Source organism: Mustelus asterias, chromosome 10 (genome assembly GCF_964213995.1).
Source record: "Mustelus asterias chromosome 10, sMusAst1.hap1.1, whole genome shotgun sequence".
Classification (NCBI taxonomy): domain Eukaryota; kingdom Metazoa; phylum Chordata; class Chondrichthyes; order Carcharhiniformes; family Triakidae; genus Mustelus; species Mustelus asterias.
In genome coordinates, this window is record NC_135810.1 from 93613712 (window position 1) to 93634717 (window position 21006).

Below are 21006 nucleotides of genomic sequence, written 5' to 3' on the forward strand. Positions count from 1 at the left end.
CCAAATAAACGGTTGGACTTTAACCTGGTGTTGTGAGACTTCTTACTGTGCCCACTCCAGTCCAACGCCGGCATCTCCACATCCTGACCCTTTTTTGGGAAGCAAAACGACTCTGAAATGGTCTTTATATGTTTTATTTAACGGTTAATATGGGAATATATATATAACTGTGAAAAGGCAGGCTTGATGGTCCGGACTGTGGAGGGCGCTCCTATCCTCAGCTTTGCTGTGACCTGGTTTGTGGCGGGTTACTGAAATCCTGCAGACGCTTCGCCCCAGCTCGCTGGCTGCTGCTGCTGCCTCCCGAAGAGATGGTGACTGACAGCTGTCGGCCGCTGGCCGTGCGGGCTCAGCTCATCGCTCTCCTCTGTAAGTGAGTGCCCTTCCTGCTGATGAAGCCAAAGCGCGGAGAGTGGAGAGCCTCTGGCGGCTCCTCTGCTTTGTAAGAGCGGATGAGGCTGGGAAATGCATGGCTGTGTAGTTGTTTCAGGGAGTCAAGAGAAGGAGCTGCAGTTTTAAGCGGGTCGGCAGTGTTAACATCCAGCCCGTTTTGTCCGCGCCGCTATGTGCCGGGAGCTGCCGGGGCCCGAAACCAGGAGCAGACCTGGAGTTTGCAGGGGTGGCATGGGGAGGGTGGGGTGGAGGGGCGGGGGGGAGGCTTGTGCATTTCTCACCCATTCCCAAGACAGGGCCTGAGCCAAGGCGGTGCAAATAGCCGCTTCGAGTTGGAGCGACTGTATGTTCAGTGGGTGCTGACTGTACACAGTGCAATGCTGCTCCAATACCCTGCATTACAAACACTTCCACCATGCGGGCTTTTGCCACCAACTTTTGTGTTGTTCAATTAAAGGAGAAGTGCTCCGAGCATTTTTTTGTTAAGCCGATTAAAAATGCACTCTTGTAAAAAAATTGGATTTCAAGCTTTAGCAATTGTATCAGTGGCACCATCTGGGTACTTAATAAACTTACTCTGGTCTTTTATCTGACTTTTTTTAAACAGTAATTTCAAACTCAGTAATTATGTGGAATGCATTGATTATCTGAGATAATTTGATATTCCTTGGCTTAAGTAATTATTTTTTTAAAAGATCTTTTTTCTGGCTAAACTGCTCCAGCATTTAATAAGATTCCCGGGAGTTCTGCACTTGTGACAAACTCCTCATTTCCAACAAGCACCGAATGTAACCGAGACTTTTTTAACCACATGTGAATCTCACTCTGCCCCTACCAGATTTAAAATGGTAATACACCGTAACTACAGCCTGAAAAAATCCTTGTCTGAATCTCAGTCTTTTTGCTTCAGATCCCTGTCCAGTGTCATAAAAAATAAACTAATCATAAACCAAATTAGTTATACAATGAATCACATTGATTAAATTTTTAACGTTTATTTATTTGTCACAAGTAAGGTTTACATTAACACTGCAATGAAATTGCTGTGAAATTCCCCTAGTCGCTACACTCTGGTGCCTGCTCGGGTCAATGCACCTAACCAGCACATCTTTCAGACTGTGGGAGGAAACCGGGGCACCTGGAAGAAACCCACGCAGACACAGGGAGAATGTGCAAACTCCACACAGCCAGTGACCCGAGCCGGGAATTGAACCTGGGTCCCTGGTGCTGTGAGGCAGCAGTGCTAACTATGATGAACTAAAAACTGAGAAGTTCCACAGTGCAAAATTCAAGACACAATGGAAGTAAACAAAAAATCTTGTTTTTGAGAGTAGAGAAGAGACAGGGGTTACGAGCAGAGGGTGAAATCGTATGGATGGTGTGGAACTAAGGGGAAATCAGAAACACAAGAAACCATGGATTCACAGTGAATTTTGCCAACTGATTTGCCCTACAAGTATATCACTGGGGCTTATGTAGGTGGAATTTGAGAGGTAGATAAGATATACTGAAGGTGCAGAGCCTGAAGATTAGAAGTGCTTCATTAGCTGGAAGTGAGTTATGGTTGGAGTTGAACGCATACTTAGGAAATACTTGATGGATATTGTGTGTGGTTTGAAGCACTGCTTAGAATTAAACAAGTAGTTTGTGGTGTCGATAGTAGACATGATGTGGAGATGCCGGCTTTAGACTGGGGTGGGCATAGTAAGTAGTCTGACAACACCAGGTTAAAGTCCAACAGGTCTATTTGGAATCATGAGTTTTCAGAGCGTTGCTCCTTCATCTCTCACTGATGAAGGAACAGCGCTCTGAAAGCTTGCGATTCCAAATAAACCTGTTGCAATTTAACCTAGTGTCGAGAGACTTCTTACTGTAGAATTAAACAAGACACTGAAATTAGGCACTGTTCCAATCAGTCAGAGCTGGCTGCAAGATAGAGGGAAACTAAATCAACAGCTAGGCTGCAGACTTTCTATTGAAAGATGATCAGGATTTGACAATAACTTGCATTCATATATTGACCTTCATGTAGTTAAACATCTCAAGGAGTTCACAGGAGTGTCATCTAACAAAAATTGATGCCAAGCCAAAGAAGGAGACTTTGAGATAGATGACCAAAAGCTTGGTAACAGAGGTAGTTCTCAAGGAGCCTTTCAAAGGGGGAAAGATAGGTGGAGAGGAATTTGGAAAGAATTCCAAAGCTTACGACCAAGAAGGTTGAACACAGTGGTGTGGCAGAGGAAGTAAGGATTGCATAAGAGACCAGATTGGAGGAATGCAATGTACTTGTGGATTGCAAAACAGGAGGAGATTCTGGAGATAGTAAGACCATGTATGGGTTTGAAAATGAAGGTGAGAGTTTAAAATCATTGGTGGACCAAGAGCCAATATAGATCAGTGAACACAGAGGCGATGGGTGAGCAGAATTTGGTATGAATTAGAATACGGGAAGCAGAGTTTTGGATGAGCTTAATTTAATGGAGGATGGAACAGGGGAAGCCTGCCAAAGAGAGCATTGGAATAATTGAAATAAAAACAGAAAATGCTGGAAAAGCTCAGCGGGTCTGACGGCATCTGCTGGAGAAAAACAAGTTTAAGGTTTAAATTGAATATGACTCATCTTCAGAACTGGAGCTCTGAAGAAGTTATATTTAACTCCAAAATGGTAATTTTGACTGGAAATTTCTAGCTCCATCGTGGTGGATGCAGCGAGCCATTCAAACATTCATGCAGGATCTGGAAAATTCTGGACTTGCTTCTCTCTCCACAGATGCTACCAGACATGTTGAGTATTCCCAGCACTTTCTGTTTTATTTTGAATTTCCGGCATGCGCAGTATTTTGTTTTTATTGGAATAGCTGAGTCTGGAGTTAACAAAAGCATGTGTGAGGGTTTTGATAGCAGATAGGCTGAGGCAAGAGTGGAGACAGATCACCCACTTCCACCTCCATGATATGTCTGTGCGCTGGAACACATTTTCAGGACAAATCTAAACGTGGATTAATTAGTAATTGTGGTGACCATCGTTGGTTCACCACTGGGGGTTGTTACTATGTTACTGTTGGGCTAGGGTGTTGTTACTGTGGGGGTTGTACAATGTTGTTGGGTTAGGGTGTTTACCTGTTATAAGAGTTATCATGGCACATTCCAGTGGGGTCCCGCCTCCGGTGGCGAGGTATAAGACCCCCTGCTCCGGCAGGACCCCTTCAGTCTGAACTGGTGTATTCGTGTTAGTAGTTCCATTGTTACTCTATTAAAACCTTCAATACCGAAGCCTTGGTTCCACGTGCTTATTGTCGCGCATCAGTAATCACAGTTGAAGACAACATATCTGAGAGTTGAATCGGGATTACTAAGTGCCAGAACTAAATAGGCATGATTTGAGGGATGAGTTGGAACTAAAATTTAAAAAAAAGAACATAGCTAACCATGTAACTTCAGCACAGTTTTAAGACATTTTTTTGCGAACAGTCTTATTTGGAATATGTGGAATCTTTAAAAAAATGTGTCTGAAGGAATTTTGGCCTCTTATTTGAGTATCAGGCTGACTAGTTTTGGAGATCTATTTCTGTAAGAGTTTGCTGATCAGGTAGTGCAAGTTTATGTGTACTATATAATAATTATCCTAACACATGACTTTATATTTAATGTTTACTATATAATAATTATCCTAACACATGACTTTATATTTAATGTTTAAGAACTAATAATAATGCACATATGGATTGCTACAACTTAATAGTTATATCGTTATAGCGGTCTGTTAGCTCTTCTTGTAAGCAAGACATATATTAGCTGCCGTACCAAAGCAGTACTAGGATGTCCTGGAATGAAGTCACCTAGAACTGCAAGGGGAGTTTCCTCGGAGAGAAATGTTATTGTTACTGAATTCAGTGAAAATCTCTATCTGCACAGCAGGTAGTGAAGCGATCACATATTTTGTGCCTTTTCTTCCATGCTTTAATGAAATGGGCAGGGGCAGACGGAATGCTTAATAATATGTTTCACGCTATGAACATTTTCTGTACAGTTGGTTGATTTCACAGCTGTCTACTAGTGCAAGTGGACTATTTGAAAACTTATCTAAATGAAGTTGCATAACCCTAGGCTTTTGTATTGAAATAAAATATAAAGAGCATAAAATATAAAGTTTTTGTGGATTTCAATCCAAAAAGATCACTTGGTTACAGATATTAAATCTTCATTGCTTTTCTTGAACTGAATTTTGTCTTACCTTCAGTCTAGAGCTTCTAAGAAACGGTTAATGTTTTTGGATTGATGGGCAGTGTATAGCACCATTTTGCTCGTAAATCTAATCATGCGCTGTATTTATTTTTGTAAGCACGGAGACTACATTTTCTACCCTAATAACTCTATTTTTGTTGCTCTAGTATTGGGTTTTAACATTGCTTCAGGAGCTGCAAAGGAACATGACACATCATCACAGGTAAAACCTCATTTCATGCCCATATAGATTTCTATTTGTACAATAGTAATAAAGAATCGATATAGTTAAAACATGGCAATATTTATAATCAATAATAAATTTACCCTTAACTAAATAATAGTGAATGTTTGGCTTACTTAAGTTGGTATAACTTTCATTCTTCCTAATTGTAAACTTTCACCTTTTGTGTTGGAAAAGAATGGTACTGCAATTTCTTTTGTTTATCGTCACCTCTGAAAGCACTGAAATTTCAACCATTTCTAATACCTTCAACTAGAATTGCAGAGTTGCTATCTGGAGTAATTTGAGCCTTATTCTTGTTTTGTTGTTGAAAAGGGTAAAGAGCTTTCATGAAATCTATCCTTGGAGCATTATGTTCTAAGTAGTTGTGAAAACAGCTGTATCTCAAGAAAGATTGCTTTCTGTGTATATTTGCACAATATTGTTGTGGCTGTTTCAAAATCCTCGCTTGATAGGTACTTGCCAGTAGCCATTTTTTCTTATTAAATAATTTTTGTACCAAGTTGGTTGATATTCAGAAAGATTATAAGTAAAATACCACTTCTGCTAAATGTCATATGGTGAATGCTGAAATTTTTCTCTTCTGGGGCATAAATGATCAATAATCTACGGCAGTCGGTTGGTTGATTCGAAAAGTATATCTAGGGGGCGATTCTCCCAAAAGTGCTGAATTGGCGGGAAAACTGGTCTAGATCACGACTGTTTTTTCAGTGCAACTTCAGACCTGAATCTCCCCACTCTGTGCAATGCAGATTCGTGAATATCATTAAAAACTGCGGGGAGCGGGGGGCACTATCACGCCAGAGGCTGAGAGTTCCGGAACTCTGCGCATGCGCAGTGGCCCCGATCTGTCAGTTTCCCCACAATGCTGCCCCTCCAGCCTCCCCCACGGCCCGATTGCGGCCCCCACGACAATTCCTGGGCCAGCCCCGACCCCCCTTTGCGTCCCGGAGCGCCCCGATGTCTAGCCCCCCCGCACCCAGCAGTGGCGATCCCCCCACTCCTGTCACCCCGGCAGACCCCCCCCCCCCCCCAGCTGATCCCCCCCAGGAGGCAGAATCCCCTGGCAGACCTCCCCTGCCCCGGGAGGCAGGCTCCCCACCCCCCCTTCCCCGGTAGATCACCAACCCCCCAGCCCACCCCAATCGCTGGCCTGCCTCCAGCCCAGACCGATCCCCATGCAGAGTGGCATTGGGACCGCCCACTCCCACCGATCACCCTCCAGGCACCGCCCATAATAGGCCCCACCCCCTTGGCACTGCCTGATGGGCAGTGCCAAGATGCCCCCTGTGCATGGGCACTTTGCCCCCTGGGCAGTGCCAGGGGACACAGGCTGTGTCCCTGTGCCCCCTGACCAGAAAATTTGCGGGTCGCTATGGGAGAATCGCCCCCCGCCCCTAGTTCTGGAGCCATACATCCATTGAAAAGCCAGATTCTTAATTGCTGATATGTGATTTGCTTAGTTCTTGATTTGTAATTCTGCCTTCAGTACAATCAAAACCGTGGATGAACATTTTTTATGACATTTGCTAAGATCATTTTTGTTTTACTTTGACAGTTATCTACAGTCAAGTTAAATGAAAAAAATATTATTTTTGGAACTTTTTTACATTCTGCCATTAGGTCTACTGTGTCGCACTTGATCGTTTGACAATCTTTCTATTTGTTTGAAATTCTGTAATGAATGACATATTATAAAAGCTGTGTCCATACTTGTGAAAATAACAGGCCAAATATTTAAAGATGCTCGCATAAAAGCAAAATACTGCGGATGCTGGAATCTGAAACAAAAACAGAAAATGCTGGAAAATCTCAGCAGGTCTGACAGCATCTGTGGAGAGAGAATAGAGCCAACGTTTCGAGTCTGGATGACCCTCCGTCAGAGCTAAAGACAAAGAAAATAGGATGGGATTTATACTGTAAGAGTGAGAAGGGTGGAGTTGTGCAGTTGATGAAGGTGTCATAGACAAAAGGACAAAGAGAATGTAAATAGTGTGATAAAGACCAGAATGGTGTGAACAGTGTCCATTAAGAGATCGGAATGTGCAAATGATAGATCAAAGGCACGCAGTGTAAAAGGGGGACTAGCAGGGTAAATACGTGGGATATGTATATACGGGGATGGGGGCTGGGTGAGATTGTGGTCGGTGCAAACTCAATGGGCCAAATGGCTTCCTTCTACACTATAGGGATTCTATGATCTGAAAGTTCGACCTGAGGAATGTAGCAGATGGCCCTAGTGAGGTGGGCGGCGGGAGGATGGGGGAACAAGATGGAAAGCGAGATTTAAAAGTGGACAAATGGAACGATAGAAGAAATTAAAATTTAAAATATAGACTGGAATATAAAGTAATGGATTAATAATATAAAAATAAATTTAAAAAAATGAAACAAATGGAAATGGAGTGAAGGTGGAGGAGAGAGTTCATGCTCTGGAACTATTTACTTTGTCTTTAGCTCTGATGAACGGTCATCCAGACTCAAAACATTGGCTCTATTCTCTCTCCACAGATGTTGTCAGACCTGCTGTGATTTTCCAGCATTTTCTGTTTTTGATTTAATGATGTTCTATTTGTTTAAAATGCAGAATAGATCTAAGGACGTTTACATTTTGTTTTGTATTAAAGCCAGTTCTCTTTCATATTTGAATCTAATCCAGACAAACGGGAAGGCCATGTAGTGCCTCTTAAGAATTAACAATAAATGGCATATGCTGCATTATTAGCATCTCAGGGAACAGGACACAACACATAAACAGCCTTCAAATTTGTCACTAATATTGTCAGTCTTCCTTAGAGAAGGTGGAAAGATGATGTGAAAAGTTGTGGTATGCAGGGTGCTACTTTAAGTCTCTGCAGCTAAAGTCCTTGTTGGGAATTCTGTATAATTTGTCATACAGTATAAATCAGAGAAGCAATTTTGGGGAAAGATAACAATTCTTCGCACCTTTTCACTGCATGCAACACTAATTTAAATGGGAAAGGATGTGCTGTTTAGAATTCCTGTATAATATATGTGCACTTGTGTTGCTCTCAATATTTGTACAAAAAAATCTATTTCTGCAGATTTCATCGAATGGCAATGAACCACAGGAAACACCAATAGGTAAGTTATTCTCCAATGGAGACTTCAATTTTCTCGGCAGTAGTTTTTCATGAAATTTAATATCAACCTCCTGATTTTTTTTTTCTTTCCACGACCCAGTTTTCTCTCCTGTTCAGAAGGCATTCATTTAGCCTGTGGTTCCATGAATACTTGCACAAATGGCCAACTGTGGTGACAGTGTAGTGACAAGGCAGTGGAAAATGAACATGGTGTTTGAGAAAAGCAGAAATAAAAGGCACTGAATAATATGTAGTGGAGGGATTATGTAAAGGTAGCTAAAATAGCAGAGGATTATTTGCCAAATGTGAATGCTGTCGTGTTGAATAATGAAAATCCTGTTCTAATGTGAGGATCACATCTTGCCTGTCCTGCTACTCCCCTGGCACTTTCTCTTCCGAGCCCATCCTCTTTATGCCAAAACTTGAAGGTAGCAAAAATAATATGGCATGCACCCAATTTCATCATAAAACATGTGTAATCTCTGTGGGATTGCACTGTATTGTCCCAGCTATGTATTACCACATTCTATTTATTTATTGTTTTAAAAGTGTTTCTCTTCTACTTTTTGTCAAATGGTTTTACTTTATTATTGATCTATACAAAAATGTAACCACTTTTTCATGTAATTGTAAAATACAGAATACCTATGACAGCCTGGCTCAATTGGTGTTAACACAGTAAGAAGTTTAACAACACCAGGTTAAAGTCCAACAGGTTTATTTGTAAGCTGTAATTCCCACAGCTTCAAGATGTGGGGATTACAGTTTACAAATAAACCTGTTGGACTTTAACCTGGTGTTGTTAAACTTCTTACTGTGTTTACCCCAGTCCAACGCTGGCATCTCCACATCAATTGGTGTTACTCAGCTTTTGTGTCTGAAAGTTGTGGACTTAAGTCCCATCATGAGTTGAACACTTAGGATTGCATGTTGGCTACTAAGGCGGACTAGTTAGAAGGTCAAGCTTGGTACTCTAGGACTTTGTTCTATTTCTCTCTAAAGAATTTAGGCTTTCTAACCCTAATCTCTCACAAACTCACCATTCCCTCACCCAGCCCCCATGTCCCCTCATATTCTCCATGTCAACTAAATTCCACCTCGCACTCCCCCACCTACCCCATGCCACCTCGTAGCCCTGTGCCATCTCAGTGCCAACTCATGTGTCCCAACACCATAGCGTTTCATACCCTACTTGCCATGGCTATTCATCCCATATCCACTATGGGCAGGTCACTTAGGAGCCATGTGGAGATTTAATAAAATAAGCTTCTAAAACTCTTAACACAGCTCTCACTATAGAAGCTTGCTCGTGAAAAATATTCCATTCACAAAAGCATCAACGCTTTTAAATCTCCACAAACGGTTAAATTAAACAATCCTCTTTGTACCCCTAATCCTTTAATAACCTCTTTAAGCTGTCAGTCAAGCTGTGAACTCAGAACATGTTTATGAGATAATTGTAGCTTTTGCCAAGCATTCAACAAAATATTTTATCGAAGCTGCTTAAACAGATGCTACTCCAGTTGGCCTGTCAATGACAGAAGTCCTGGAGATGTTTTTATCTAAACAATCACTGATAGCTACAGCCATTTTTTTTACAATTTGTAGATTAAGTTAGATTCTGAAAGCTAAACGGACTTATCCACCCTTCATTAACGCCTGCTTCATAAATTCATGGCTCCTACAAACTGGGTAAGGCTCTTACAGCAGCCAAATGGGGTCTGCTTGAACTTAGTAAGCACTGAGTTAAAATGGCCCTGCTGAGTTTGGTGTTCCCTCCTGTGTGATTCATGTAAATCCAAAAATGGCAACAGCTGGGAATGGGTTGGGACTTATGCATCCTGGGCCTGTCTGCTATTTTAAAGGTCAGCAGAATTCTTCCTGACTTTGAAATCTGGCCCTTAATGTAGAAAATTATTTCAGTACAGTGCTGAGGCAGTATATTTTAGGTGCTTTTTTCCAGATGAGACATTAAACCGGGGAACCATCTGTTGGTTCAAGAGGACATAAAACATGCTCTGGCAGTATTTGAGGAAGATCCAGGGAGAGTTCTGATCAACATTTCTCTCTTAACCAATACCAACCCTAAACTATCTGATGATTCACTGATTCGCCGTTAGTGGGATCTTGCTGTGCACACATTGGCCCAGTTGCCTACATAATTGTGTCTGCACTGCAAAAGTAATCTATTGCTGTAAAGCATTTTTGACAGAACATTAAAATGCTGTATATCTGAAAGTTATTTCCTTCTTTATGTGTTGCTTTGTAGGTTATACAGGACTTGTGGATAAATACATTTGAAATTTTCTGCAATAAATTAGTTTTATTTAGCTCAAATTATTTTGATTGTGGGCACCCTAGAGCACAAGCCATGATGCCAAAGGATTTTAGTCAGCTAAAATCTACCATATACAATGTTGTGAACTGTATTTTTATAATCCCCCTGTCAACTGCCTGTAAAGAAAACTTGATGTACCATTCTCCAGGATTAGTTCGGTTAGTATTTGGCTGACATTTCTTTTTTTCAATCTGAGAGGTTTATTATCCAAAACAGAGGTTGTCCCCAGACTACTTTAGACTTTCTAAATGGGAAATCCTCAAATAAAGAGTCCTCTGGAATCTCTGAGAGGGGCTGTGGTGAGGAGTTGTTTGAGTTCTTTGGACAGTTGGACATTGAACCATGGGGGAGCGGTTAAATCCCAAATATATAAATACCACCTCCATGCTTCCACATTCCTGACTACCGTAAGATTTATGGCACGATTCAGGCCCTAGACAAGGTTCCCTCTAAAAGTAGCCAGGGGGCCTACTGAAGTTTCAAGGATCATGGTCAGCTGATGTTTATCGATGCTCCAATATAGTTTTTACTTCAACACGGTAAGTCCTTCACTGTCTGAAGTCTTGTAGGAGGAATCAATTTACCAGAAGAGGCCCGGGTAAGTTTTAAAACTTTGCCTGCCATTGAATTCCTGTAGACCACGGCTAACGGCCCTGACAACATCATGGTGTACAACTGAAGACTTAGACTGTAGAACTAGCCGTGATCCTAGCCAAGCTGTTCCAGTAGAGCTACACATTGGCATCAGCCTGCAGAAAATTGTCAAGTATATCCTGTCCACAAAAAGCAGGAAATTCCAGCCAATTATTGGCCAGCCAGCCGACAATCTCTCATCAGCAAAGTGATGGAAGTTATTGACAGTGTATAATTCATGGGCAGCATTCAGGCTTCTTTTAATGCCTTCATGGGAAGTGGGTGTTGCTGGCAAGGCTAGCATTTGTTGCTCATCCCTAATTGTCATTGAGAAGGTGGTGCTGGCAAGTAACATTCGCTCCACACAAATGCCAGCTAATGACCACCTCCAACACAAGAGAATCTAGCTACGTCCCTTTATATGCAATGGGATCAGCATCACTGATGTAGAGTTAAGAGAGAAATCAGGAGGGCAAAAAGGGGACACAAGATTGTTTTGGCAGATAAGGCAAAGGAGAATCCAAAGAGCTTCTACAAATACATAAAGGGCAAAAGAGTAACAAGGGAGAGAATAGGGCCCCTTAAGGATCAACAAGGTCATCTATGTGCGGATGCACAAGAGATGGGTGAGATCCTAAATGACTATTTCTCATCAGTATTTACTGTTGAGAAAAGCATGGATATTAGGGAACTTGGGGAAATAAATAGTGATGTCTTGAGGCGTGTACATATTACAGAGAAGGAGGTGCTGGAAGTCTTAAAGCGCATCAAGGTAGATAAATCCCCGGGACCTGATGAAGTGTATTCCAGGACATTGTGGGAGGTTAGGGAGGAAATTGCATGTCCCCTAGCCAAGATATTTGAATCATCAATTGTACGGGGAAGGTGCCTGAAGATTGGAGAGTGGCAAATGTTGTGTTGGGCTGCAGGGAAAAGCCTGGGAATTACAGGCCAGTGAGCCTCACATCTGTGGTGGGTAAATTGTTGGAAGGTATTTTGAGAGACAGGATCTACAGGCATTTAGAGATGCAAGGACTGATTAGGGACAGTCAGCATGGCTTTGTGAGTGGAAAATCATGTCTCACAAATTTGGTTGAGTTTTTTGAAGGGGTAACCAAGAAGGTAGATGAAGGCAGTGCAGTTGATATTGTCTACATGGACTTTAGCAAGGCCTTTGACAAGGTACCGCATTGTAGGTTGTTGCATAAGGTTAAATCTCACGGGATCCAGGGTGAGGTATCTAAATGGATACAAAATTGACTTTTTGACAGAAGCCAGAGGGTGGTTGTAGAGAATTGTTTTTCAAACTGGAGGCCTGTGACCAGCGGTGTGCCTCAGGGATCAGTGCTGGGTCCACTGTTATTTGTCATTTATATTAATGATTTGGATGAGAATATAGGGGGCATGGTTAGTAAGTTTGCAGATGACACTAGGTTTGGTGGCATAGTGGACAGTGAAGAAAGTTATCTCCAATTGCAACGGGATCTTGATCAATTGGGCCAGTGGGCTGACGAATGGCAGAAGGAGTTTAATTTAGAAAATGCGAGGTGATGCATTTTGGTAGATTGAACCAGGGCAGGATTTACTCAGTTAATGGTAGGGCATTGGGGAGAGTTACAGAACAAAGAGATCTAGGGGTACATGTTCATAGCTCCTTGAAAGTGGAGTCACAGGTGGACAGAGTGGTGAAGAAGGCATTCGGCATGTTTGGTTTCATCGGTCAGAACATTGAATACAGGAGTTGGAATGTCTTGTTGAAGTTGTACAAGACATTGGTAAGGCCACACTTGGAATACTGTGTGCAATTCTGGTCACCCTATTATAGAAAGGATATTATTAAACTAGAAAGAGTGCAGAAAAGATTTACTAGGATGCTACTGGGACTTGATGGATTGAGTTATAAGGAGAGGCTGGGTAGACTGGGACTGTTTTCTCTGGAGCGTTGGAGACTGAGGGGTGACCTATAGAGGTCTGTAAAATAATGAGGGGCACAGATCAGCTAGATAGTCAATATCTTTTCCCAAAGGTAGGGGAGTCTAAAACTAGAGGGCATAGGTTTAAGGTGAGAGGGGAGAGATACAAAAGTGTCCAGAGGGCAATTTTCTCACACAGAGGGTGGTGAGTGTCTGGAACAAGCTGCCAGAGGTAGTAGTAGAGGCGGATACAATTTTGTCTTTTCAAAAGCATTTAGATAGTTACATGGGTACGATGGGTATAAAGGGATATGGGCCAAACGCGGGCAATTGGGATTAGTTTAGGGGTTTAAAAAAAATAGGGCGGCATGGACAAGTTGGGCCGAAGGGCCTGTTTCCATGCTGTAAACCTCTATGACTCTCTGACTCTATGACAGTGAATTCCCCTGTAAACATCCTGGAAATCATCATTGAGCAGAATCTTAACTGAACGAGCCATATAAATGCTGTGGCTGTCAGAACAGGTCACAGGCTGGGTATTCTGCAGTGATTAATTCATATCTGACTCACCAAAGCCTACCACCATTTACAAGGCACAAGCCGGGAATGCAATGAAATACTCTCCACTTGCCTGGATGATTGCAGCTCCAAAAACACTCGAGAAGCTAATCTCCGTCCAGGATGAAGCAATCTGCTTGATTGGCACCTCATCCACCACCTTAAACATTGACTCACTCCACCATCGGTGCACAATGACTGCAGCATTTAGCTTCTACAAGAAGCAATTTGTCGAGGCTTTTTTGACAGCAGTTTCCAAATCCGTGATCTCTACCACCTAAAAAAACAAAGGTATCAAGTTGGGGAAATGGTGGCGTCATGGTAATGTCACTGGACTAGTAATCCAGAGGCCCTGGGGAAATGGGTTTGATCCAAGGACTTAATTCTTTGATTAGTTTACTGAATGCATTGAATTTAATTGGTGGAACACTGGGCGGCACGGTGGCATAGTGGTTAGCACTGCTGCCTCATAGCACCAGGGGCCAAGGTTCAATTCTGGCCTCGGGTCACTGTCTGCGTGGGTTTTCTCCGGGTGCTCCCATTTCCTCCCACAGTCTGAAAGATGTGCTGGTTAGGTTGATTGGCTATGCTAAAATGGCCCTAGTGTCAGGGGGATTAGGCTAAACGTATGGTGTAACGGGAGTAGGGCCTAGGTGGGATTGTGGTCGGTACAGGCTCGATGGGCCGAATGGCCTCCTTCTGCATTGTAGGGATTCTATGATTCTATTGTATGATTTTAACATTGGATCTTGAGACCGAATAACATGACAAATAGCTTTTGCCTTGTGTACATGGTCAGTAAAGAAAAGGAGGATTTGAAAATAAATTTGCAACCTTGATCCTGAGCAACAGAGTACTTCAGAACAGCTTCAGCAAGCAGGATTACTGCAAAGAAGTGTACCAACAACTGAACAACGAGGAACACTACAGACAGTTACCCACAGATCCGACCAAAGAACACACCCTCAACTCAACACTCTGATCAAGACCTTTGATCCGGACCTTCAGAGCACCCTCCGTGCTCTCATCCCACGTACTCCCCGCGTTGGAGATCTCTACTGCCTCCCAAAGATACACAAGGCAAACACATCCGCTGTCCCATCGTATCGGGCAATGGAACCCTGTGCGAGAACCTCTCCAGCTATGTCGAGGGCATCCTGAAACCCATTGTACAAAGAACCCCCAGCTTTTGTCGCGACACTACGGACTTCCTACAGAAACTCAACACACATGGAGCAGTTGAACCAGGAGCACTCCTCGTCACAATGGATGTCTCGGCACTCAACACCAGCATCCCCCACGATGATGGCATTGCTGCAACGGCCTCAATACTCAACGCCGACAACTGCCAGTTTCCAGATGCAATTTTACAACTCCGCTTCATCCTGGACCACAATGTCTTCACCTTCAACAACCAGTTCTTCATCCAGACACACGGAACAGCCATGGGGACCAAATTCGCACCTCAATATGCCAACATCTTCATGCACAGGTTCGAACAAGACTTCTTCACTGCACAGGACCTTCAACTGATGCTATACACTAGATACATCGATGACATTTTCTTCCTTTGGACTCATGGTGAACAATCACTGAAACAACTATATGATGACATCAACAAGTTCCATCCCACCATCAGACTCACCATGGACTACGCTCCGGAATCGGTTGCATTCTTGGACACACGCATCTCCAATAAGGACGGTCACCTCAGCACCTCACTGTACCGTAAGCCTACGGATAACCTCACGATGCTCCACTTCTCCGGCTTCCACCCTAAACACGTTAAAGAAGCCATCCCCTATGGACAAGCCCTCCGTATACACAGGATCTGCTCAGATGAGGAGGATCGCAACAGACACCTCCAGACGCTGAAAGATGCCCTCATAAGAACAGGATATGGCGCTCGACTCATCGATCGACAGTTCCGACGTGCCACAGCGAAAAACCGCACCGATCTCCTCAGAAGACAAACACGGGACACGGTGGATAGAGTACCCTTCGTCGTCCAGTACTTCCCCGGAGCGGAGAAGCTACAGCATCTCCTCCGGAGCCTTCAACATGTCATTGATGAAGACGAACATCTCGCCAAGGCCATCCCCACACCCCCACTTCTTGCCTTCAAACAACCGCACAACTTCAAACAGACCACTGTCCGAAGCAAACTACCCAGCCTTCAGGAGAACAGTGACCACGACACCACACAACCCTGCCACAGCAACCTCTATAAGACGTGCCGGATCATCGACACGGATGCCATCATCTCACGTGAGAACACCATCTACCAGGTACACGGTACCTACTCTTGCAACTCGACCAACGTTGTCTACCTGATACGCTGCAGGAAAGGATGTCCCGAGGCATGGTACATTGGGGAAACCATGCAGATGCTACGACAACGGATGAATGAACACCGCTCGACAATCACCAGGCAAGACTGTTCTCTTCCTGTGGGGGAGCACTTCATCGGTCATGGGCATTCAGCCTCTGATCTTCGGGTAAGCGTTCTCCAAGGCGGCCTTCACGACACACGACAACGCAGAGTCGCTGAGCAGAAACTGATAGCCAAGTTCCGCACACATGAGGACAGCCTAAACCGGGATCTTGGGTTTATGTCACACTATCAGTAACCCCCACAGCTTGCCTCCTGGACTTGCAGAATCTCACTGGCTGTCCTGTCTGGGGAGACAATACACATCTCTTTAACCTGTGCTTAATGCTCCCTCCACTCACATTGTCTGTATCTTTAAGACCTGGTTGGCTGTAGAGATTTGCATTCTAATCAGTGTTCTGTAACTTGATTTTGTGTCTCTGTGCCCTGTTTGAGAGCAGATATCCACTCCATCTGACGAAGGAGCAGCGCTCTGAAAGCTAATGGCATTTGCTAACAAATAAACCTGTTGGACTTTAACCTGGTGTCGTGAAAACTCTTACTGTACCTCCCCTGTAGCTGGTGAGGATACAAAGATTTCTCTCAAAGCCCCAGCAATTTCCTCCCTTGCCTCTCTCAGTATTCTGGGGTATATCCCCAGGATACAGAATACAAAAGCAAAGGTTTGTGATTGAATAGAAGACAGGAGAAATTAAGTGGCAAGAATTAGTGGTGCAGGGTGAGAGGGAGAGGTAAAGACAAAAAAAAGGTGCATCTGGCAGAGGAGGAAATGGCAGAATGGTGAACAACTGCAATCCAAAAGTAAAAACATGGGAAAAATGAGACTAAAACCAAAACCTGCAAAGTGAAAGGAAATAAAATGAAGGCAGAGGTTATGGTCTGGAATTGTCAAATTCTATATTGAATCCAGAAGGCTGTAAAGTGCCTAATCGGAAGATGAGTTGCTGTTTCTTGAGCTGTGTTGAGCATCACTGGAACATTGCAGGAGGCCGAAGACAGAATGTTGGCTCAATCTGCATTTTGTCTCCCCAGTGTCGAGGACACCGCATTCTGAGCAAAATATACTGTCGACTAAATTGATCCATTCATTCTCCCACACAACAACCCAGCATGGTTGGGAAGCCTCTTAAAATAATTGACTGCTAAATTGAATGGAAGAGAGATTTGTTATTGCAATTATCATTTACATCTCGTGTAAACAGTTAAATTCTTCTGTCAAATAAAACAATTAATTTCTCATCCACGATTTAATTAGTCTTCTGAATAAAACCAAGTAGAGCGACATAAGTGTCATTCTAGGAGTGGGGGATTAGACATATGCACATAATTACTCAAAAATATTGATCAAAGTGCAACTTATTTCTATCATACTTTGTGTAGGTGTGATTAGGAATAGTGACAGTAATTGCCAAGAGATTCAATTTGAGCAGGTGAGGAGTCAGATCAATTTAACACGGAATTTAAAATTAGACTTTTTATACAAGGTCTTTTAATTTTCTGTCAAATTTGATATTTACACAAATTATAAAATGCAGCAAGCATTTTTCCAGGTATTTATCCAGCACTTTGAATTTACAGCTGAGTAGCTCCCAGTTTATTACAGTAAAAAAGGACCTGGATGAGTACTTGGCACGCCATAACATTCAAGGCTATGGGCCAAGTGCTGGCAAGTGGGCAGGTCAGGGCTTTTCATGTGTTGGTCCAGACTTGATGGGCCGAAGGGCCTCTTCTGTGTCTGAGCCTCTCGGTTGCTGCAGAGTAAGGGAGACTCAAGCTTCTTCATAAAATACCTTTATTTCTTTGATCCAACTTCACACACAATTCTTCACCAACAATAGTGTCACCTGTGACCCCTTTATATATTAGTGACTTCTACTGAATAATTGACAATAAATTAGGACTTAATTGGAAGGTCTGTTAACCCATTCTGCACTGTAGGATTCTGTGAAATATTGGAAATTGATGACTAATGAATTGCTGAAGAAAGCAAATTTATAATCTGTTAATTGTGTGCTATTAAATCAAGTTTTTAATTGTCCGAAGAACAGTCATATTGGACTCAAAACATTAACCCTGTTTCTCTCTCTGCAGATGCTGCCAGACCTGCTGAGTTTATTTCATTTATTTCTCATTTGCTTTTAATCATCTGCATCATTCATTTTACTAACAGAAGCTAAATGGTGATGCTGGAGTTGATTCTGATTTTTGCATTTGTAAATTATTCTGGCTTTGATTTCTGTCTCCAAATTTAATTTTGGACATAAATATTTAATTCCTTAAATTATAGTTACTCGTGAGATCAAATTGGAAAGAAATGGTGGGAAAGTGTTATTTTCACATTTTGCTGCTGCCCTCAAAGGAGATTTCTGGGGCGAAGGAAGCCCCCAGTTGTAAATCGAATCAGGTTCTCCAAGAATTAACTGTGAACACTTCAAATGGTGATTTCAGAAGGTGTTTTAACCAGTAAAAAGGTAACAAGTCAAAAAGATAAAAGGCAAAGTGTCAAATTAGCAGCAATTAGCAGTAATTAGCATTAAGAGGAGAAAGCTTAGCTTTAACAATTGAACAGGTTTCTCACCACCCTCCTCGGTTGATCAGGCCGAGATGTGAAGTGACCATTCCAAAAACGTGGGTAACATGTTAACAAACACGGCATCTCAAGACCTTTACTTTATACCTAAAAGATGTTGTAAGCCCATCTTAACCAGACTGTTGGCCAACTGGTCCATAACTGGTTAATAATGAAATAACAGCTAGCCCATTGGTTTAGCTAATTACACACATTGTCTTAATCTTAGCTTAAGTCAGCCTAAGTGTTGAAGAATAATTGGTTAACTTAACTATGTGCCGATTTAGAATTGAGACATTCTGAATAAAGCCCTATTCAGTCATTCCAACAATGTCTCGGAGCAGTGCAGCAGGCCGGGATATATCAGCAGAGGTCGCTTTGCAGACTTATCGCTGGCCCTCTGCGCGACTCCGTGGCAAATCGGCACGGAGCTGATTTTCAGCAAATTGGCACGGAGCTGATTTCAATGTTAAAATTGGCATTTGCATATCATGGGCAGGCCTGGGACTGAAGTTTCCGGGCCCACTAGCATCTCCCCCGCCCCCTGCTGGGAGTGGTTCACTCCAGCGGGGTTTAAAACTAACGGGGAAAAGGTGGCCTGACCCTGCTAGAGTGAAGAGAGGCCATGGAGACCCCACCCCCCCAGGAGGTCGGGGAGAAGGATGGGTGCCCCCTGGCAATGCCCAAGGGATACCTGGGCAATGCCCACATCAGGGGCCCTGCTGTTACTCTGTATTGCGATCGGTGACAGAGGGGGGGAGGACAGTGATCGGGGCTAGCCATCCAGGTTGGGGGGGTGGGGGGGCGGTTGGAGCTGCCAGGGGGTTGGGACTGCCAGGGGGTTGGGACTGCCAGCAGTGTGGGGGGTCAGGTCTGTGGGGAGAAGGGGGGGGGGTGCGTTCTGGCTGGTTTGGTGATGTACGGCTGTGGTTACTCTTGACCATTTCCCATTTCTTGTAGGGTGGATGAAAATTGTATTTGTCTACTTGGCAGTGCTATTCCTTCTTCCTTCCCCATTTAGTCCATCTGGAAGCTCACTGCGGCTGAGGAAGAGTGACTCCATGGGAGGAAGAAGACTGAGCAGTATGCTCACCTCTGCTGTTTGTTGTTGATAGTGTGTAATTTCTACCCGGTCCCAGCATCCTTTGTTGTTTTGGGACATTGACTGGAAGTTGCTGTGTGTTGCACAGTTGCTGGTGTGTCGACCAACTGTGCTGTCTGTTGATGTGTCTTTGATCCAATTTCACCAGAGGTGCAAAGGTAATCTTGTGTGCGGTAGGTTGTTCTGACCATTGGGGAGTTGCCAGAACCTGGAATGATGATTGGCAAACCTGCACCGCAAACAGAAAAGAAAGATCACAGATGAAATTGGAGTCTGAATACCCTCTAGTGTTGAGGATTTAGGGCCATGCTGCTCTGGTGGCTAATGACTGTAAAGTCTTGACATCTTCCACAGGCTGGGGAAGATTGAGGGCTATGTGGGCATCTCTGCTCAGAGAGAGAGGCTGATTGCGGACGCTATACATCAGTTCAAAGATCTGTTTGTCCCCATTCCTCAGTGGTTGAAGTGTCATGCCACTGATGGGAGTCAGATCCACCCTGTTCCACAGAGTGGAGTGTTTACCGTTCAGATCTAACGGCCTTGGAGTCATGGTTCTTTGACTGACATGATTAACGCGTTGCCACCTAAACATAATTTGAAATTTGTTAAATATCCATTTACCCAGGATATCCCCATTCTGAATTGAAGAACCATGTTCTCTGATTTTCTCCAAGAACCAGGGCTATGCATCTTCTTGATCTTCGGTCTCTACATTGTGGATTACTTTTAGGGTGTCTGCCGGGGTTTTGACTTGCACAGAATTTTCTATTTGTACATCTGGATCCAAATTGGTTTGGAAGACAACACCTAATTCAACACGGTGTAACCTTTTTCAGTGATCTTGCAGTGATACTTGATGCACGATTAATCCACTCGGGAGGCTAGATCGTACCCGGGAATAAAGGCTTTTATTCACAACAAGAATAGAGCATACTGCTTAACAATACAATCCCAGACTAAAGGGTCACGAGGAAGTGCAGTGACCTTTATACTCCTATAGGAAGGCGGAGCCAACCAGAGTGTACCACAGAACAATGCCAACAGGTGGAACACCCCAACCCTAACCCCAACAGTAACAAGAGTAACATATGTACAAGTACCCATAGTGATAACCATCTATGGTTCAGTACCCATAGTGGTAACCATCTATGGTTTACCACAATACTAAAAGGACCTGAGGACAGGTTCTCATCAGTTCAGTCATGTTGGATTGATTACAGTCTGCAGAGACTTCAACAGTGCTTATTTATGGAGAAATATTGAATCACTGACACAACTTTTGAATTTCAGCATTCCACAATTGCATGCTCCAAGGCTGGAATCTTATACACATAAGAACATAAGAAATAGGAGCAGCAGTAGGCCATCTAGCCCCTCGAGCCTGCCCCACCATTCAATAAGATCATGGCTGATCTGAAGTGGATCAGTTCCACTTACCCGCCTGATCCCTATAAACTCTAATTCCCTTACCGATCAGGAATCCATCTATCCGTTATTTAAACATATTCAACGAGGTAGCCTCCACCACTTCAGTGG

General features: G+C 43.3%; 1 protein-coding gene across 1 annotated transcript in view; it reads left to right on the forward strand.

Annotated features, from left to right (window-relative positions):
- The first annotated feature begins 255 nt into the window (after nt 1–255).
- Nucleotides 256–21006, forward strand: part of b3glcta (beta 3-glucosyltransferase a) — a 154050-nt gene continuing 133299 nt past the window's right edge. Inside the window, exons 1-3 of the mRNA XM_078222853.1 lie at nt 256–369; nt 4785–4840; nt 7927–7966. Coding sequence (XP_078078979.1) covers nt 312–369; nt 4785–4840; nt 7927–7966 — 154 coding nt within the window. The 5' untranslated portion in view covers nt 256–311. The remainder of the gene's footprint in view (nt 370–4784; nt 4841–7926; nt 7967–21006) is intronic.